The sequence below is a fragment of the Camarhynchus parvulus genome, chromosome 4, assembly GCF_901933205.1.
Source record: "Camarhynchus parvulus chromosome 4, STF_HiC, whole genome shotgun sequence".
In the NCBI taxonomy this organism is placed as follows: Eukaryota; Metazoa; Chordata; class Aves; order Passeriformes; family Thraupidae; genus Camarhynchus; species Camarhynchus parvulus.
This window is the reverse complement of record NC_044574.1, coordinates 37,042,701-37,063,359: the sequence shown is the minus strand read 5'-3', so window position 1 is coordinate 37,063,359 and position 20,659 is coordinate 37,042,701. Positions and strand designations below refer to the sequence as shown.

Below are 20,659 nucleotides of genomic sequence, written 5' to 3'. Positions count from 1 at the left end.
AGAACACAGGTTATGTAATTGCTGGGTTGCACCCAAAATAAAAGACCATCATCTTGCTTTCTGAGGCATCTATTATGCCTTTCTACAGTACACGATGGAATTCAATGAACTAATGTTACAGAAATGTGCTGCTTCTTATTTGCTTCATGTTTTCATATACACGTATACTAGAAATCTGCAGTGATGGAACTGGAGCTGTCAGCATTGTGATCTCCATTTAAATTCTCTTTAACAATTTCTTCATCTACAAATCCACAAGGTATTTATACAGCATTCATCGTCCTAGGTTGCCACAGAAATTGGCAACCATTGGTAAGCTAGGGAAATAATACATGTCATTTTGAACTCTAAGCAGCAAACCAACATTTTAGTGTGCCCACTTCTCAATCTGTTGAGTTCTGCCTTGAGCTCTGACACAACATGGAGAGAAACAGATGCAGACCATTACAGCATTTGAGGTGACATGAAGTGTCTGTGCAAGCCACTAAAGGGATTTTTTTTCAGACCTCAGAGACATGCAATGTACCCCAGGGAATGGCTGGAACACGACAAGGGTTTGGGGTATGTGTTACTCTGCAGACTGGGAGTGAATGAGGATGACAGAGGTATGAACAACCTGGTGTCATCTCACCCATTCATCCTTTTACATTTTTAAATGAAATAAATGATTGCCAGCATAGGACCCAGGCTTAGTCCAGCTCAGCATCAGCCCAAAACAAAACAGAAGGCAAATGAGCAGCTAAGAAGTGTGGAGCTCCCTCTAACCCATTCTGCTCTCCTGTTTATCACTGTAGACATCTCTGAAGTTTGCTGGCGATGCCTCTAGTGAAAAATTGAAACTTAAGGTGACATCTGCTACCTTTTGATATATTCTGCACATTTTACAAGTTTGGTGAGATGAGACTTTCAATCTTGTTAAGGAAGATTTGCAGAATGTACTGTTTTATTTCCAGTAATGAGGCTTTATTTTAGATCCAACCTGAACTAGAGTGTGTGATAAAAGTGTGAAGGCTAGGTGCATTATCAGACAAAGGAGACTCTTGCATGTGAAAACAGTAATGTTGATGTGAGGTCTTACTAGATACTTGGAAAATGTATAGCAAGGTTTCTGAAATGGAGCAGCAAGAAGACTGAAAAGGAGGGCTGATCTTCAGAAGAGCAAAATGCTTTTCCTAACTATCACAGAGCTGAGGTTTTTTTCTGTTCTTGCAAAGCTAATGCTTATGTTTGTTGAAAAAGATGATCTAAAAGAAGATAACTTTTTTCATCCAAATTTCTGCAAATGCCATGTTCCTGTACCATATTTAGGCCCAAATTACTGGGGATTTGTGTGAAAGGAAGAATGAGCAACTATTTTTCCTGACATCAGTGTTTTATGATTACTGAGCTATTTAGAAATATTTGACATTGTACTGATTTTGTCTCTCAAAATAAACTTTTCTGATTACCCTTACATTTCAGTGATTTCTTTTGTGCAGTAGTGAATCTGCAGCTTGTGAGGTAACTGGCAAAAAGTCTGATCCATCAGCATTTTTGTTTGCTTTCTTCAGTTTATAGTGGCACAGCAACAATGAAGAAGCAATCAACCATCATCCAGCTAGTCAAACAGAACAAAGTTGTGAAAGTGGAAATAATTCATGGTGTTGTCATTACTTATTCAAGTTCTATGTGGCTTTTCTGGAGTTTTTCTTCTAAACTGTAATCAAAATGTATAATTCTGGAATAGGAGTGATGCTGTTTTCTAAATGCCAAAGGTTTGGGGGTGGGGGAAACAAAACTTCCCCAATAATATTTTCATATAATTTAGGGTTTTTTCATTTTTATAAGACCTTTTTTTAAGGTAATGGACCTTTAAGAGTACTATGGCTAGAAAATTTCCACTAGCTAACAGAAGAGGTCTTCAGATTTACAAATGTTTCAATTTTAATAAATGTTTTTAGTATATTTCTCAAGTAAATTTTCTGGCTTTATGCAATATTGACAAACGTAGTAATGTAAAAACCAGAAGCCAAATTTCAAAAACCTTGATAAAAGGAACTTACCTTGAGTTTGCTCTGGGAACTGAATTTCTTGATTTCCTATATGTGTAAGTGGGCTTCTAGCTTTCCCTTTCAGCTGAATTTCTCATTTAGCTCTGAGAACAAGAGTTTGATTTCAAGAAAACCTGAACAAATGAGGTTTACAAGACATACTCCCCCAGCAGCAGTACAGATATGTGATGATGATTTTGAAACTTGATGACAAAACTGGAGACAGAGGAGGACCAAATGATTTAGTCAATAAAAAAATGTTTTATGTATTGTTATTTATAGCCAGAGTCTATATATAAAAAAAAGCATTTTATTTTTTGAGGTGAATATGTTGAAATGCGGAAGGTATTGAAAATAAAGGTTCTCTGTGGGAGTTTGGAGGATCTTGAATTTTGAACTTTTGCAAAAGAGTACTTTTTGTTTCATATCAAATTTCCATTTCTACTATGCTACCAGCATTATGCCTTTCTCTTGAGGTTTAACTGGAAAGAAGACAAGTGACAGAAGATGTGAGATGCTCTGTGAGACCCTTGGATGTCTGAGGATGAAAACCAGGTGTGATAAAGCATGTCAGTCCCCTAAATATGAAAATCACCAATTATTTGCAGCTCTGTTTCAGATGAGGGTTGTACTAGCAAAAGGACAGATCCCTTTGCCCTTCTTCCTCCCTTTGAGAGTGGTTTGCAATGCTTTCCCCCATCAAGCACATGAAAAAAATCATGGGAACAGACCAGGTCATTTTACATCCTGCATTACCCGGAGGTAAATACTATAATCAAAGCAAACTCCCATTGCATTACCTTTATGCACTCTTTTACACAGTAATATTACAGATGGTTAATCATCATTTTAGTAGGGTCATCCTCTGCTTAGAGCACATCAACCTCTGTTGTTTGTAACAGTGAATGTGAAAGTGTGTACTTTGTCTTTCATGTGAGGGCAGAGTTTCTCTTCTGTAATAAATGCACTGAATAGTGGATTTCCTGCATGAGGAGAATTGATTAGCCATGATAAAATGGCTAATACATTAGCTATACATAAAGTCATAATCTCAGAAAATTTACCTTGGAGGACTTCAGCTCCTCAGTTTGAAATGCATGGCTGAAGAGTTTCTCATGTTCATCTTGCTTTGCAGTTCTTATCCCTGCTAGGGTGTTTTACACTCTTCTGTCCTAGGTCATATCAGAAATCTTAGTGGAAGTTTTGTCTTTAGAGAACATGAAGAGTGGAAATGAAAATACATCCCCAATAGACTAAATTGTGGTGCCAACATGTGAATGGTTTCAGGATGCTGCTCTTTCATTATTTATTGTTTATGGCTAGAGATTTCAAACATCAAATATCTGAAGGTTTGAATAAATTCCCACTGAAGAAATTGTCTATTCTGCAGCTCCACTGCAAGTTCTAGGGCAAGCATAAGCTATTGCTGCAAGTCTTGTATATTTGCAGCTTTTAACTCACACAACAGTGATGGTTTCTTTTTCCTTCCTTTAAACTAGCTTAGTGCTTTAAAAATTCAGCATTGCCTAATAGGGCTAGGTGGCTTAAGATTATGTGAAAAAAATATTTGCAGAAAAATATGCCTTTAATTCTTTACAAAGCATACATGAATTTGCCAGTTGTGGCCTATGACCCTTACTACAAAATCGTTCTCAGGATTCAGGAAATTAAATTGAATTTTATCTCTTGAGAGTCAATGTCTGCATTCACTTCAACCTCCAGAGGCAGACATAACTGGCAAGCTGTGGAATTCCAGATGCAACATCTCCTAAATCTTTCCTGCCAGTAGGCCTACTTTTTCTACACAATTATTATATGATCTCATAGCAATCATTTCTATACTTAGGATGGTTTTAGCTATTATGCTTTTTGCACTGAGTGGAAGAACATCAGGGCTGAATGTCTTCGGACAAAAAGGCAGCTGAATCAAAATTTCCAATATGCTTGGTAAATTTCCCAACTCTGGATGATGAACTACAAAAATAAGTGGAATTTCTGACAAGATCAATACCCTTTGGTTTCCTGAGTACTTTAATCTTTGGATTGATTAATCTCTTGAATATAAAACCAAATTTTTAAAATTCAGTTGAACTGAATAACTTCTTGGTTAGTTGCAACAATAAAAAAGTGTAAATTCTTGCATGGCCTTTTTGGTGATCTTTTGCGACATCCTTATAGCTTGGCAGAGGTGAAAAGGTACCAGTGATAGACATCCCTTATCACCAAGGCAATAGAACAAGTCTGGCACATGACAATCTTCAAAGCAAGATTAGTTTACTTAGGTATTTCAAATTGCCTGGAAACTACAGAGAGAGTAAAGTAACAATGGCATTCTCTTAAATGTAGGAACAGACATTTCACAGAGTTCTGTGCAGAACTAAAGTTTTTGCTAACAGTCTGGATTGCAGAATTGAACAAATTTATTACATTTGTATATGACAGTGGAAGATAGGCTAAAATTCAAAGTGTTTTTGACAAACTGGATAAATATTTTGGAAAAAAAAGTTATATTCAACGGAGACAGTAAAAAATGGAGAAATATTCAACCGCAGAAATATGAACAATGGATTAGATGATCTTGAGGGAAACAAAACTGACCAGAGCTTAAATTTTATCACTAAGTGATACTGCTGTTACAACCAAAGCTTGCATTCCATATGGAAGCAGGAAAAGGAGCAGACACTGTGACACCTGCATGATTATCCATCTTCTCTTATAAAAAATTGCAAGATCCCAAGTAGCTTGTTAGCTCCAGCTTTGGACTGCAAATGAGATACAAATCAGTTGAAGACAGTCCTGATGAAAGCAGGAGGATACATCAGCTCTTGAGATGTCCTGGAGTGCCTAAAGAACAGTTTCTGGAAGTGGGCTTTACCTGTGTAAAGACTGAGGGGAATACTCTGCTTGCTCTCCCTTTGGTGGCTATGTAGTACTCTGAAACGATGGCAAGGGAGATTCAGGTTGTGCATTAAGGAACAGTTTGCAATGGCAAGCCAAAACAGGTTGCCTGAGGAGGCTGGAGTGGTGCTATTGCTGGAGGACTTCAGAATGGGTTAGACAAACACTTGTCAAGAATGACAAATACATGTAGTTGATTGTGCCTTGGGGCAGAGCCACGGAGGAGCTGACCTTGCAAGGTTCCTTCCAATCCTGCTTTTTCTTACATAAAGAGCATTATGCTGTTTCTTCCCATTCCATCTTCATCATCCAGAGTTTTCCTGTTCTGCCTTCAAGCTTTCCCTTATCTCCAGCTACTCTCCTAAAAATAACCTTTATACTGCCTCTTTCACTATTTTATGCATATGTAGGAAATGCTTCCCGAACAAGATGGTTCTGTGGATGGACAAGATTGATCTCATCCATGGAAAAGGACAGGACTACTCACCATTTGTAGCTATGTACTGTGGGTGTAGAAAGAAAATTCTGACTGCAGGATTAAGACCTAGACATTGAGAAATATTTTAGCCACCAATAGGAACAGGGACAGTAGTGACAGCCTTCTATACGCAGGGCCGAAAGAAAGTTAGAAGTAGCTTTATTTTTCAATATTGGTTCTGGACATGTTATCATTATGAGTCTGATACACATTTTCCCACTGTTTGATCTGACAAAGCTGAAAGGGCAGTAGGTCCTAGTAAGCTTAACCCGAGTGTCCTCCTGTTTTGCTGAGAGGAGTTAGTTTGGGAAGACAAGGTAATTACACTACGTAGAGAAAAGCTGAGCTCAGACCAGAAGCGCAAACGGGTCCGACTGCAACACGCTGGGTACAAATCGACATCGCTTTGAACATCTCCTTCCCTCGGCGCTGCTACCGAAGTGGCGGATGACCTCAGCCCCCCGCGGCTCGGGGAAGGCTGGAGCCGCTCAGGTTGCGGCCGGGCGGGCTCCGGAAAGGCGGCGCTGCGGGGGGAGTCCGGGGAGCCCCGGGCAGGTGAGCGCCCCAGCACCCCGGCAGGGAGCCGCCCGCGGGCTCTCCGCGCGGTTCCCCCCGCACTTCACGTAGCGCCGAGGAGGACGGACCGGAACGGGAATTGCCAGCCCCGTCCCCGATGCGCGGCGGCGGCAGAACGAGCAGCAGCAGCAGCATCGCCCGGCTCCGGCCCGCGGGCCCCGCACCGGGCTGGCGCTCCCCGCCTCGCCCGCCGGGAGAAGGGCGCGGAGGCGGCGGAAGGCGCGCACGGGCCGGCCGGGATGAGGGGCGCGGTGGGGCGGGCCCGGCACCGCCCGTGCCCGGCCCGGACCGCGCACGTGGTGGGGGCGCGGGCCGCCCTCCCTGCCCGCCCCCCGGCGCGGAGGGGCGCGCTGTGCCGGCACCAGCCCTCTTCTCCTGTTTTTTGGGTTGTGGCTTTTTTTGTTTTTGTTTTTTTTTTTGAACTCTTGCTCAGCAAATTGCGCGTGATGAGCTCATGATGCCGCGCCCCCCCCGCCCAGGCTGGGGCAAGCAGGGGGACGGGAAGCGGGCGGGCGCGGCCAGCGGCGGGGGCTCTGCGCGGCCGGGAGGAGGGGGAGCTCTCGGTCCCACGCTGTTTACTGGACTCGGGTTGTGAGGCTTTTCCCTCCCTTTTTTTTTTAATTTTTAACATATATGTATATTTATTTATTTATTGCCCCTGTCCCGCTGCGTGGCAGGTTGCTTGCCGCTCTGTTCGCAGGTGGATCTATGCGCTCCCCCAGGAGCGGCTCCGCCGCCGCGCAGCGCCGCGCCGGGGCGGGGGAGCGGCCGCCAGGTTCGGCCCCGCCGCCGCCGCTGCGGGGGGCGGCCCCGCCCGGGCTCCGGGTGGGCAGGCGTGAGGCGGGCGAAGTTTCTGCGCGGCGCCGGGCCCCTCCGAGGGACTGCGGGCAGGGAAGAGCCTGCCTCCGCGGTGCTGGGGGAGCTGACACCGCCACCGCCAGCAGAGCAGCCCGGCTTTGGCCATGAAGAGGAAACAGAAGAGGTTTCTGCAAATGACGCTGCTCTTCACCGCGGCTCTGATTTTCCTGCCTGACATCGGCCTCTGGTCTCTGTACAAGGAGAAGCACCTGGTGAAGCCGCCCGAAGCCGCCGAGCCGCAGGTAGGTGCGGCGCCGCCCGGGAGCGCAGCCCCGCGCCGGGGCAGAGCAGGGCGCAGCCGCCCCTCGGGGCACGGCCCCGGTTCGCCCCTACGGGGCCGGGGGGGCTCGGCTGCGGCCGGGGGCGCGGAGCGGCAGCGGCAGCACGTGTGCCTGTCCGACCGCCGCGCCGGAGAGAAGAAAGTTGTGAGAGCATCTGAGTCTGCCTGGCTGGGCTTCCCTGGCAAGGGCGAGGGCTGAGCCGGCACGGAGGCTGCCTCTGAAATTAGGAGGACGTGGGATTTTGTGCGTTGGCGAGCCGAGTGTGATGCTGGGCTCTAATTTTCATTACAAGAAGTGGAGGTTTTAGTGCAACTTTTTGTTTGCCTGCCTCTCTGCGATACTTGTCGAGGTATGTGGCTATAGGTCCACTGAAATTGATGAGATCCATGTAGATGTCTTACCACCGAGATTTTTTGTTTCCTCTTCTGTTGTAAATTCGACAGAAGTGACTGGCGGTGTTTTTTTCTCTTCTGAATATTACTGTTGTGACCTGATGCTGCAACGCTGTGTTTAACTGCTGTCAGACTGATGCCACAAGGAACTTTCAAATATTTTCAGTTTACAGTTCTCTCGATCACTGTTATTAATAAGAGCAGTTGACATAAGCTGTTTTTTGCTTGAGTTATTCTTCAGCTTGATGGGTTTATGTATGGCTCATAAATCACAGTATGACCTGCATTAAGTGAAGTTTAGTTTTAGGGAGTTGTTGTAATCCACTTCTTTATAACCCTGCCTGTAATTTACCAAAGCTTGTGTTTGTTCTGTTCAACAGTACAATGCTCCTACACTGTAATTGTCAATGTAATTTAAATATAACATGAATGTTTCATAGATCATTTGTAAGAAATTACAGGATTGTATAATGTTTTAGCTTGTTTACCACTTACACAGCCTTCACATTACAGTATATTAGATGGCATCATATATCATTTTAGTGTATTAGTAGCCTTCATTTCAAGGGTCATCACCCATGTATGGTCAATGGCTTCAATTGAGCAATAACATATTTGTTTCTTTGTTAATAAGGGTATCCATTACAGAAGTTAGTCCTCCAAAGTGTTGTAACTTTTGTTAATGAAATGCGCTGAATATTACTAGAGGAGGAAGTTAAGGATAGCTTCTTAATTTGAAATTGTAGAAGAAATTCTGCTTACTTTATGTTTCTGTGGGTTTTAAAATGCAATAGGTGTCAGGTGCTAAAATTTAGTTGGAAGTAATTTCTGCTGAAAGAAAATTATGCATGATCATAAGTGTGTCATTAGTTTACAAGGTGCAAACTGCGGTCTTTGCAGCTTCTGATTTACTTTGTGACTTAGGAAAGCTAAGGTATTCAGTGCAAGTAATGATTTCCGTGTGTGCTGCGTGGCTCTTTAGAACACACATGCCTTGAAGAAATTTCTCATGTTCAAGAGTGCTCTCCAAGTAGAACATGATTTGATAACACTGAAAGGGAGCTTTTTTATTAAAAAAAAAAAGGGTTCTGGGTGAAGTGGTGTAAGACATAGATGCTAAGCATATGTCAAGGACTAGCGAGGCTTTCTAATGAGACCCCCAAAAAATTTTTCATCCTAAGTTTTCTGAAAAGGTCTTTTTGCTACCTTCCTTTTTTCTCCCCCCCTTTTTTCCCCCCTTTCATTTTCTCCCAGTCTGAATACTAATTGAACAGTAATGGGACTGTTTAATGGAAAAACAATAAAAATGAGCAGTGAAACTTTGAACCTTACAGTTGACTCTAATGTAATTCTGTTATCATGGTAAGTATTGAAATCATGTTGGCAATGTCATTACCCAGTGAGGGTGGAAGGTTGAAGTACAGACAAGTAATGCAATTAGGTTACTTGTGTCTTTCGATGTACACATTATAACCCAAAATACTTACAAGGAACAGGAATTGAAATACGAGTTTGAGTTCAACTCCCTGAAATATAAAGAAAATTCTAAGACATCTTTGCGACTACCCTAGAAATGAGGGTAGTTTCTTTCATACTAGGAAAGACTGCATTAGAAATAGTATCCTAGTAGAAATGTAACTTCTTTTTTCCCTATTAAGTTAGTAGCAGGTGCAAGAATTTAAACACTCAGCCCAGTTATTCTTTGCCCTTGAGGTATTAAATTTTTGATACTTTGTGTGACTTAACGCAAGTTTAGAGGTCAGTCCTACTGAAACTGCTGCAGACTTTTCTTATATGTTCTAAGATAGTGTTAGGTTACAAAAGTACGTGTGTAGAGTCAGCACATCATGCTAGTGAGGTGCAGTTGGACTGTTGTGGTGTGTCCTGACTGTGGGAGAGAGGCAGAGCTGTCTGTGACTTCGGTAATTTAGATACAGTCTGAACTGGTTTTGTCTTCGTGAGTAAAATGAGTGTCTAGTTGGTATTCTGACCTTGACAGTAGTGTTTATACATGTGCCATCTTGTTTTAAGAACAATTAAATTCATGTTATAAATCATCAGGTGGGTTTGAGGAGGTGGCATGGTGAAATGATGTTTTGACTACTTATAAATTAAGCTTTCCATTCATTGCTGAAACAAACATCCCCAGGCTTCCCTGTGAATGAGGGCTCTGTCAGCCTGTCCCACCACCTCAGCTGCTTGCCACAGCACCACAGTGAAGGAGGGATGGCAGTCTGATGGAGCAGGTATTGATATCCTGACAGCAGTAAGCAGAGAAGCTGTTCAAAAGCAGTCCACAAGGCAAAAATAGGCTGTTTCTATCAATGGTAGAACAGTGTCCCCTGGGGACTGTGTCATTTCCCAAGCCTAGTAGAGGCACTTGAGTCCTTTACTGCTCCCTAGAAATTCTAAACTAAGAATTCCAGCAAACTAAGTTGACTTTTTTCATGAAAATAGTGCTGCAATAAGTTACATAAGAATTTTTTTGTTGTTGTTCTGCAAATTCTGAGTAGAGGAGCTCTTCTTTAGGAAAAATTGAAAAATGAGAAGATGATACAGCTGTGATTTCAAACAACATTAATGATTTTGATCATTACAAAATTGAGCTTTACATTAATTCTATAAACATAATTAATCTCTATAAACCTTTGTTTCATATGAACTTTTTAAAGCTGTCATGTTTTCACTTGAGAATTTGATAGGCTTGGTTTTTGTATTTTGGTTATTGTTATTTACTTCCAGTTTATCATATTATTTAAAGTGGAGCTTCAAGGATATATGGACATTTAAAGGTTCTGAGTTATGTGGTGCAACAAGATTTCCATAAAATACAGATTTACATAAATGGTAGACTCAACGGAAAAAAATATAGTTCATTTCTAGTTTAATCTTTCTAAGACTGCCTTCCTTGTTGTACTGTGGGAATAAGGGAAATTGAATAGGGTATTTCTATTGCCTTTTTTAAAAAAGAAGTCTTAGAAATTCCTTAAAACATTACGGTGTCCTTGAGGTTTGATTACAGTTTTTGTAGTTAGTTTAACTTTGGAGGGGGAGTTTGTTTTTGTTTTGTCATTGGGATATTATGTATGTGTTGTAAGTATCTTGTCTGATCTTTTGATAAAATTCCAAGACCAGGGTGTATGGATACCAAATTATACTGGCAAAACTTTTAATTTCAGTTTTGTTTTCTGTGGAGGAAAAGCAGCAATTTAATGCAACTGGTAGGCTGTAATTGTGGTCCAAACCTGCTTATTTCATCCCATCTAAAGTTAGTGCTACTTTGTTTGGCTACAGTAAGGCTTTGCCCTTGTCTTTTTATACACTGTCAGTATATGAAGCATAACTTTGTTTAGAAGTACCAAATTTCTTGCAGCAGCTTTGCAGTGTCTGTTGTGTAGGTATTGTGATTCATGTTTCTTTCTGTCCCCTCTGTATGGGAGGCCAGTGTGGGTGGTGACTGAAACGAGAGCAGTCTGGTGAAGTAACCCCTAATATATTTCAACTTCATTTTGTATTTTTTTCATTTGTCACATCCCTGCTTCCTGGTGTCACATCTCCTTGCTTAAAATTGAATTGAATAGCAGCATCTCTTAGTCACAGATGCTTTGTAGTACTTACAGGTGTATTACTGAAGTGCTGTATGATGTGTAAAGTAAGGAAAGAAGGTAGATTTCTGGCTTTGTTTCATATATACTCTGGCATTTTTTTTTATTTTCGTGTGTGCATGGTGTCCAGAATAAAGAGCAAAAGCTGTGCTATGAGGAGGAAACACTGTTCCATGGGATCGTCATGGAGCTCTCTTTCCGTTGTCCTGGTTAGCCTCAGTATTACACTTTTCTCATGGGACAGTGAGGTATGGATTTAAGTGAACTCCTGAGGATAAGGAGAACTTAGTCCTTACAAATCCTAGGCCTCCATTGTAGTTGGCAAACAGGCACAAAATCGACTTACTAAGCCTGGTGGTTATGAAAGTAGTGACTTTGTCTTCTGAATCCAGAAAGCAACTTCTGCCTGAATTCTGTCTTGCCAACAGTCATTAGTTTCTGAAGTCTGTGAAAGAAGTGAAAATTTAAATTTACCCCAGAATGCAGTGTTTCCTACTGTTTAGCACACAGGTTTTGATAATCATAAATTTTCCAGGACAGTTAACCCTGTCAACTCACTACTGATGCCAGCAAAGTACAAAGCTTGGGTTGGTGAGCTCTGTTTCTGGTGCATGAAAGCAGCATCTTGAGAGCACAAGTTTCTTTCTCCCCCCAACACCCACAGCTTTTTTTCCCTTTCTTTCCTGGTTGATTTCAACAGCAGCAAAATCTTGTACGAAATAGGGTTTGCTTAGGACATAAATATAGACCTGTTTTCTATTATTACACTGTTAGGACACTGTTAGTTACTTCTGTATTTAGTTCCACTGTCTCAGTTATTTACCTTTGTTTTCACCACAAACTTATTAGGCAGGAGAGTTTTGTTTCTCTTTAGCAGAGGAGTAAATAAAATATAGAGTGACAAACAGGCTCAAGTCTACAAAAGTAGCTGCTTGACTGCTGCTGGCATTTATTTGTTCTGTTTTGGGAGAATACCTGTCAGACCATAAAAAATACTGATAATATGAAGCCTCAGTTTCTTTGGTCAGTTTCTATTCAAGTGCTGTTCCAAGCAAGTCATTGTTTCTCTCCTCAGAGGAGCAGCTGGGACCTGTTGTGTTCAATACTCTTACTTTATTTTTTTTTTAATTTATTAATGATCCTGTTAATTGCTCTGCTGATTGCTGTGCTGGTGTGTCAGCTCCAAGAGTCCCTGTACCTGGCATGACAAAACAGAGTCCAGTGCCTTAAACTGCAGAGCATTGGCAACCTGAGTTTGCCTTTTAGGTGTTTTAAGTCACACAATTAACAGTTATGTAATTCGGGTTTTTTGCCTAAATTGTTCATGTATAATTTCATTCCCTTGTATATATTGGAGCCTACTGAGGAAAATATAATTTGAGTTCTAAAACCTTTGTTACTTTACTGCCAAAAATAGTATTGTGTCTTAAAACAGTATGCTTCTGTTGTATTCAGTATACCAGAGGGAGCCCTCCTGTGGTTAATTTAATACCTATCAATTTTCAGGAGTGTTACTAAATAGAGTGTATCTTACAGGATAAAATAGACTGGTTTGGATATTTAATTTTCTTTCTATTTAACTCAGCATTTTTAATGCATTTCAGCTAATTTATTGTGCATAGTCATTTTGGCTTAATCCAAATCAAAACATAAGATCAAGAAACCGCAGTGCATGCCGACTCTTGGACTTGTAGAAAGGCTGCTGTGATAAAGGGCATTCCACGGCTGTATTGAAGCAATGGGGTGCAAAATTGCTCAGTTATGAGGGGGGATACCCAAGCTATGTTTTGTCCTCCCACTGGGATGCGATGCTCAGTTCTTTCCTAAACTTCCTCATCTCCCTGCGCAGGCAATTTCTCTTGTGTCTGGCTGTGAAGGATTGCAGTGGTACTATAGGTGGGCCCTGGTCAGGAGCCAGACTGTGCTGTGCTTGCTGTGTGTGTAGGTGTATGTTCACACATAGAAGAAAGAACAATTCCGCTTTTCTGTTGTTTTTAATGCTCAGACAGGTAACTTATGGTCTTTGTTTATCAATGTGCTGATGCACACATTTGTAGCAATGCTATAGCATATAGCATTGACTGCAGCAAAACTGTGTGTGTACTGTCTGCTTTGATGGATTTGGGCCAGGAGCAGACATCTTGGCTACTTTAAATTAGTCTGGAAAAAATTAATTCAAAGATCAACAAGTTAAATGCAATGAAACTCAGGAACCCCAAACTAAAAATTCTGCATGTATTGTAAATGTTCCTCATGGTCAAAAGACCAAATTGTGCTGACTGAAAGCAGTCCCATTCTTTTAATGTTTTTTTTTTGTAAATGTGAAAAGGCTTCATTAGCAGATGGCAACCTTCTGAACCTTCGTTCTGAGAATTCCAGTGTGTCATGTTTTAACTTTGGCAGGCAAGTAAGCACCACACCACTGTGCTCCCACTCCCATCTCATTGGGATGGAGGAGAGAATCCAAAGGGTAGAAGTGAGAAAACTCGTGGGTTGAGGTAAAGACAGTTTAATAGGTAAAGCAAAAGCCCCCCACACAAGCAAAAAACATAGAATCAATTCACAATTTCCCCTGGGCAGGCAGGTGTTCAGCCTTCTCCAGGAAAGTCGGGCTCCATCGTGCATAACAGTTACTTGAGAAGACAAATGCCATCCTGACTCCTGTCGTCACCTCTTCCTTCAGTTTTATTGTGACTCTGATGCCATATGGTATAGCATATCCCATTGCTTAGTTGTTTTCAGCTGTATCTTCTCCCAGCTTCTTGTTCAGCCCCAGCCTCCTCACTGTCAGGGCAGTAAAAGAAGCAGAAAAGACACTGATGCTGTGTAAGCCCTCCTCAGCACCAACAAAAACATCCCTGTGTTATCAGCCCTGTTTCCAGCACAAATCCAAAATACAACCCCCTACCAGCGGCTGTGAGGAAAATTAATTTTATGCCATCTGCAATCAGCATGTAATGTAAATGTGTTTTTGAGGTCAAGCTCTGTAATGGTTCATTGATTTCAAACTGATTTTGACAATTGTCACATTTGGAAGGGTTTCACTGTGATACTCTTGTCTGGGTAGTCTTATTAAAAACATGTCTTCAACAGAGAAATCCTTTCCCTGTTCTTTATAAGAAACACCATGGGAGAGACCTGCTTGTGGTTGTTTGCCCAAGAGGTAAAGAAGAGGAAGAAAATCTATTGCAGGGATTTAACAGGACTTCATGCTTATTTTTCAAATTCTTTACATTCATTTCCATGATTTTCACACATTTTTCTGTGGCATGGCTCCAAGTCTATGCAAACACCCGTGATGCAAGTCAGCTATTTAGTCACCAAACTAATAACAAAGAGAATTGCAGGAACAAAAATGATGATGTGTATGTCCAGCTAACATAGAAATATGTAGGCCACAATATCCCACTCTCTTCTGGGTGCTTGTACTCCACAGGGCCAGACCTGTCATGTTTCTGTTCAAGGTCATGTTTCACAGGGACAGTGTTTCCTTATGCTGTCATTTTAAGATCTCTTGGCAGATACTATTGAAGGAATTTCCTATTATATCTTTCTCTGGTTGAATCCTGTTTATTGAACACCTCTGCCCTTAGGAAGCAGTCACTAGCTGAAATATGAGGCTTTCTTGTCGCATGTGGATTTAACAGATAACTGCAGCATCCATTTCCCCACCAGCACCTCCAGCTGTTGGTTACCTTCCCATGCCAGAAATTTTCAGCCAAATCCCTGATGACAGTACACAATGGTATTTGACAGGTGCTTCATTGGATCATCTGAAACCACCTCCAGAACAGTATAAGCCTAACCGCCAGACTTTTCTCTGAAGAAGCTGAAGAATATTTTGTCTTCAGAGACATGTGAACAGCCACTCCCATGAGAACTACAGCAACAAGAAGTTTGGAGATTGGCACCTCTGGCAGTACCATGAATGTGCAGTGCCACGAAACTTGTCATGTTTGTTTCAGCTGAGAGCTACCACTTCCGGTGCAATTTCCTATGGATTGGCAGTTGTTGGTTTTTTGTTTGTTTCTTTGTAATGTGAAATTTACAGTGCAAGTTGGATATAGTAGACTAGAAAATCTGGCCTGTATGACTTAAATGTTTAACTGATTGGTGATAAACCATTGATTCTGTGCTTAAGAAACAGTGGCAATTGAACAGTTTTCTTCTTTGCTACACAGTGGTTTCTGACAGCATGCAATACTGCTAAGAGATTTAGCTAGGCAGTGTAATTATCTAAACTAAAATTTTGTCAGGACACCAGTATTAGTACAAGGTGCTTTCGAAATTGGATTGCTCACTGAAGTGTGTAAGTGTAGATTTATCAGACTAACTTAAGGAGCTCATTTGCCTAAAGAAGCACAATTTTTCATACTTGTATTTAGAATAACAGATGTGTTTATTTAGAAAATTTTAGCCTGTTTACTTATTTTTGCTTTCTGTAAATAGTTTTCTATCATTTAAGTATTAGGAGAAGACAGGCAAATATTTAGGACAAGTAAGAACATTTCATAGCAGTCTATGACAAGTTCCATTTATAGATGAAGGTGGGGAAGAGGAAGGATTCCTTGTGTGTCTGTTCAGGGGCAATGCCTGGGAAATACAGTCCCTGCAGTGTTAACAGCTCCTCTACTGTGAGATAAGTATTTTATCCCATATGTTTTTGCCTCACTGTGATTAAAATCTCCCAATTTTGCATTAGATAAAACCATTTTCTGTCACAGGCAGTTTGTCTTTCTGTTTTGTCATCCAGTCCCTGGGCTAAAATTTGCAGTTGTAATGTGAATTTGGGTGAAGTTTGTGAAACTTTGCTAAAACTTTTTGTTTGTGTCCAAGGGAGCAAGGTCAAACAGTGCACACGGACTGGAGGGGTTTGTGATGTTCGCCCCCACAAGAGATAGCTCCAGCAGATACAGGCAACTGAAATACCCTCTGTGCAGATTAACTTCATTCACCCTTGGCAAAACTTCACTTGTCCCTGGCACAGCCTGCACAGATGCAGCAGTAGTTAGCCAGAGATAAATACTAGATAACTTGAAAAGAGACTATAAATTGCACCAACCTAATGCAGAAGCCCCATCCTTCAGTGGTTCTCCAGTTTTGAATCATCTGTCTTGAACAGAATACATCATTTAATGCAGTAGTTGACTTTTTTAATATGAGAGCACAATGCCTAATGTGGTTTTTCAGCTCTTATTTTCAACATAGCAGCACATTTCCATCTCTTTCTGCTTTTTCTCTTTTTTATTTGTTTTTTTCTTGGGGGGAAACCCTCCACTTTTCAGATTATTTACTGTTTTTGATATCCCACTTAGTTCCTGGGTAAATTACTGTATTGGATTGAGTTGTGTAAATTTTTTGGATTGCTTTTTCTGTAGAGGAGTAGTTTCACATTAACATGGAGAATGCACTTAAAAGACACATTAATGCCATTCAACAAGCAGTATATTTATATTTTTTTCAGACTCTGATAAATGACTACATTTTGAGTTGCATTTGTTATGGGTACAAAATGAATGACAGACTTGAATGGATGCTGTTTTGGCAAAATTGCTCAATATAAACTAAAGTGACATTCAAATTGCTGATCAAATTTTACAATTATGACACCAGTATAAAAATGTAAATTCAGAACTTTTATGACATTGAGCAATGAATTCTCATCTAAAGTTACAGAATCATTAAAGACACAACACAGATGAGAATAAAAAATACTTGTGATGGCTCCAAAAATTAGCAGGGAAAAAAGTTACGTACGAAAGTCTCACAGTGAAATATTCCTGCAGTATATGTAACCTGTGTTTCACATCAGATTAAATCTTTTCCAGCATCCTTGGCATAATTTCCAATAATGGTGAAGCAGTGGAAATTTCTCCAAGCACACGGAGATGCTCCTCCATGGAGGTCATATTTTATTTTGAGTGATACTGTTTGAACTATATTGAGGGGAGTGTGGTTTGATATCTCTATTTTCCCTGACGTAATCCATTTCAGAAATACAAGCCTAATGTAAGTGCAGCCACAACATATATATAAGCCTATACTTTGCTAACATGAAAGTGAAGTTGTGTTCACCTCCACCAACTGCTTATACTAATGGATTTTGAAATCTGCCATTTGTAGCAATGTAGAGAGACATGCCGTGTGATCAGAAGGGGCTTCAGAGGAGGACAGGAAGCTTCCAGAATTCCATCAGGGAAAGCAGGAAAGCTGCCGAGGGATGGGAAATAAATTTAACTAGAAACAAAGTCCATTACCTTCTGTAATCTTCTCCCACCTTCCCTGTCTTCTTGCTCCCTGAGGAGAGTGTGCACCAAAAGATGCTGAGATGTTTAAACCATTCTTACACAAAGTGTCGAGAGAAACCATTTGACAAAGCGTTGTTATTAATGTGAGACTTTCTGTTTCATTTTACTTGTTGTAAAACTGAGGTGGTTTCTCAGCAAAATTCCAAGTGCTGTAGTGCATGTGCAGACCCCACAATTGTGCAGTTGCTGAAGAGAAAGGTGAAGCAACTCTCTGAAGCAACTTCAGTATGAACGTGTGAGAGATGTTTTTCTTCAGATGCTGAAGACTCACAACAGATGTCTCCTTCAGAAGCAAAGAAGAAAAAATGCATTTTATATTGGGAACAAGGAAATGGAGATGGCATCATGCTAAGCAGCAACCTGCTTCTGCATCTGGAATGGATGTGAATGACAGATGAACACGGGGGTTCGCTGGTTTCAGATGAGACAATTGAGAGTAATTTTCTTCATAGTTTCTGGTATGGGGCTGTGTTTTGGATTTGTGCTGAACACAGGATTGATAATATACAGATGTTTTAGTTATTGCTGAGCAGGGGTTGTACAGAGCCAAGACCTTTTCTGTTTTTCATAGTGCCATGGTGGTGAGGAAGATGGAGGGCTCATGGGAGCTTGAGAGGAGACACAGCCAGGTCTGGCATATCCCGGGTGACCCAGGGATATTCCAGACCATCTGGCATCGTGCTCAGTATATAAAGTGGAGGGAAGAAAGAAAAAGAGGGGCAATATTTGGAGTGATGTGTTTGTCTTTCCAAGTAACCATTAAATGTGATGGGGCACTCCTTTCTTGGAGAGGGCTGAGCCCCTGCCTGCCCATGGGAAGCAGTGAATTAATTCCTTGTTTTGCTTTGCTTGTGTTCATGACTTTTTTGTTCTCTTATGAACTGTCTTTATCTCAACCCATGAGTTCTCTATTTTTTATCCTTCCAAGTCTCTACCTGATCCTTCTGGTGGGGGAGTGAGTGGCTGTGTGGGGCTTGGCTGTTGGGGAGGGTTAGACCATGACAGAGAACAAGACCAGGACCGTGCACTTCATAAACTCTTCAAAGACATAGATTTTAGAAAAACTTGCCACTTCCGTGTGTTGTAGAAGTGTTTGTTCTGTGATGTATAAGAGTAAAGTCTTTCTGAATTAAGTTTAAAATTAAAATTCAGTGAGACTTGAAACTCTTCTTCAATGCATTTTAAAGAAATTGTTAGTAGAATAGATTCCTCGGAGATAGTTGTTAGTGTGGGTTTTGAGTTTTTCCTTTTACTTACATGTATATGTGTGTATATGTGCACTTGTGTAGGTTTGTTTATGGGCAGAAGGTGAAGAGACCATCTTTGCTTCCTGCAGGGAGAGGGTATATATTTCTCTTAGTGTAACATGCCAACAGTCTTGAGAGGAATGGAACAATTTTGTGAAAAACACTATGCAAATGCATGGAGAAGCATATGTTAATGAGGATAAATTGGGCACAAATCTACAGTGTCTTTGGCATTTTTAAGTTGGGTTTTTTTAATAAATTTGGAGGTTTTTGTTTTTGTCTCTCATCCCTCTTTAAAAACAGATTGCATGTGGGCTGATTTTATGTTCAGTTTTTGAACAGCCATAACTTCCAACAATCTACTGAATGTTTTTTCCTCCTCTACTTGAGAAGACTTGAAATCTGTAGTAAATAATGGTGTTGGCTCATTTCATTTATCCCCTTGATTGTTTCCAGTCTTTCCTGTTAGTCATGTCTACTCTTTAGACAGTAAACTCACATACAGATTTTTTATGTGTATGTTTGTTCAGGAAACCATAGACAAGATTGTTCAAAAATAACTTGCCCAAGGCTGCCGTCCTTATAACACACTTTGCTAATCTTCTGGTCTCCTGGTATGTGTGATCAAAATCAAACAACTGACCTTCTCTTCCATTTAGTAACCTTCTTCATATCACGGATTGATCTTCAATTTACTGATCTGGTTGTTTGAGAGACCAGCTACTATCTTTTAATAAAAGTGGAGAAGCTGCCAGAATGTTAGAAGGGAAATGACAGGAAGGAAATATGTAAGTAATGAAAATATACACCAAGGAAAATAATATGGAAAATACAAACCGTCAAATATACTTCTTAAATTTCCAAGTTGTGTTGCTGTTGTGTTTCCTATGCCTTCTCTTTCATGTTCTAATATGCATGTCTGGCATCTTTTGATATTATATTATGATTTTTTTAAATGCATACTGACTGCAACCTTGCTTCTCTCTTTTAATTTATTACAGCATATTAGTAAAGCTGCTTTGGAATACCCTGGATTAATGATGCATTTAAACTGTTTTAAAACAACCCTGGGCTAGGTCAATTATTGAAGTATTGCCAGTGAGGAATATTTTATTTTGATTGCAGTAAGCTCTTAGTTTTATGATAACTGCATTGTACAAACATGACCTGTGGGCTTTTAATATTATAGTGAATTGGAAACATGTAAATAAAGCGTGCTTTGCATTTGCATAGAGCAACCTAACTGTCCTTCTTGAGAGGAGATTCTAGCTTCTATTCCTTGGTTGTACACAGGGTCACATTTTTGTGCAAGTGCTCTGAGAATACAGGGCACTGAAAAGTTTTTGATATAAAGGGAGGGCATGGTGAGGTGTGGGTGCTGCTTATGGCATGTTAGGCATCGCTGCAATCACCCCTTCTGATACTGGTTGTCTCCCAAAACCTCATTTGTGAAAGCAGTGCATTTAAATTGTTCTTGTAAAACTCACATCCTCAATTATTGCAATGTTTCTTTTCCTTTTTTGAAGTGTAAAGTGTTACTTGCTGTGCTCTGCTTTATAATTGAGTTGGAATGAGGGCTTATTATATATTTTTCAAAATGCAGGGATGTGTTTTTTCTCATCCCAAATATGTTTTAATCTAATCTACTTTTCTGTTCAAAACTGCACTGTGGTTGCTCTGCTCGATTCCAAGATGATGGGAAGCTTATGCTGCAAATTTAAAAAACAAACAAAAATCAGCTCTATATAACAAAATTTTAGTAACATGATCTCATGTCAATAAAACTGGTATTGACCAGTCTTCAGTGATGTTGGACTTCACAGGTTTGGCAGTGTCTGGGAAGCTTGACTTGCCCATGAAGTTTTACAAGTAACTTTAGGCTGTGGCTGTTGTTTTTGGTTAAATAGGTCTTCTGGAAGAGGAGCTAAAAACTGATTCCAGTCACGGCCTGAAATTGCACCTGTACCAAACTTTTAGAAATTTGCT

At 40.7% G+C, this 20,659-nt stretch overlaps 1 protein-coding gene across 1 annotated transcript in view; it reads left to right on the top strand.

Moving 5' to 3' along the window:
• Window positions 1–6,323: 6,323 nt before the first annotated feature.
• GALNTL6 (polypeptide N-acetylgalactosaminyltransferase like 6) overlaps window positions 6,324–20,659 on the top strand; it is a 424,063-nt gene continuing 409,727 nt past the window's right edge. Inside the window, exon 1 of the mRNA XM_030947103.1 lies at window positions 6,324–7,082. Within this exon, the coding sequence (XP_030802963.1) occupies window positions 6,945–7,082 (138 nt within the window). The 5' untranslated portion in view covers window positions 6,324–6,944. The remainder of the gene's footprint in view (window positions 7,083–20,659) is intronic.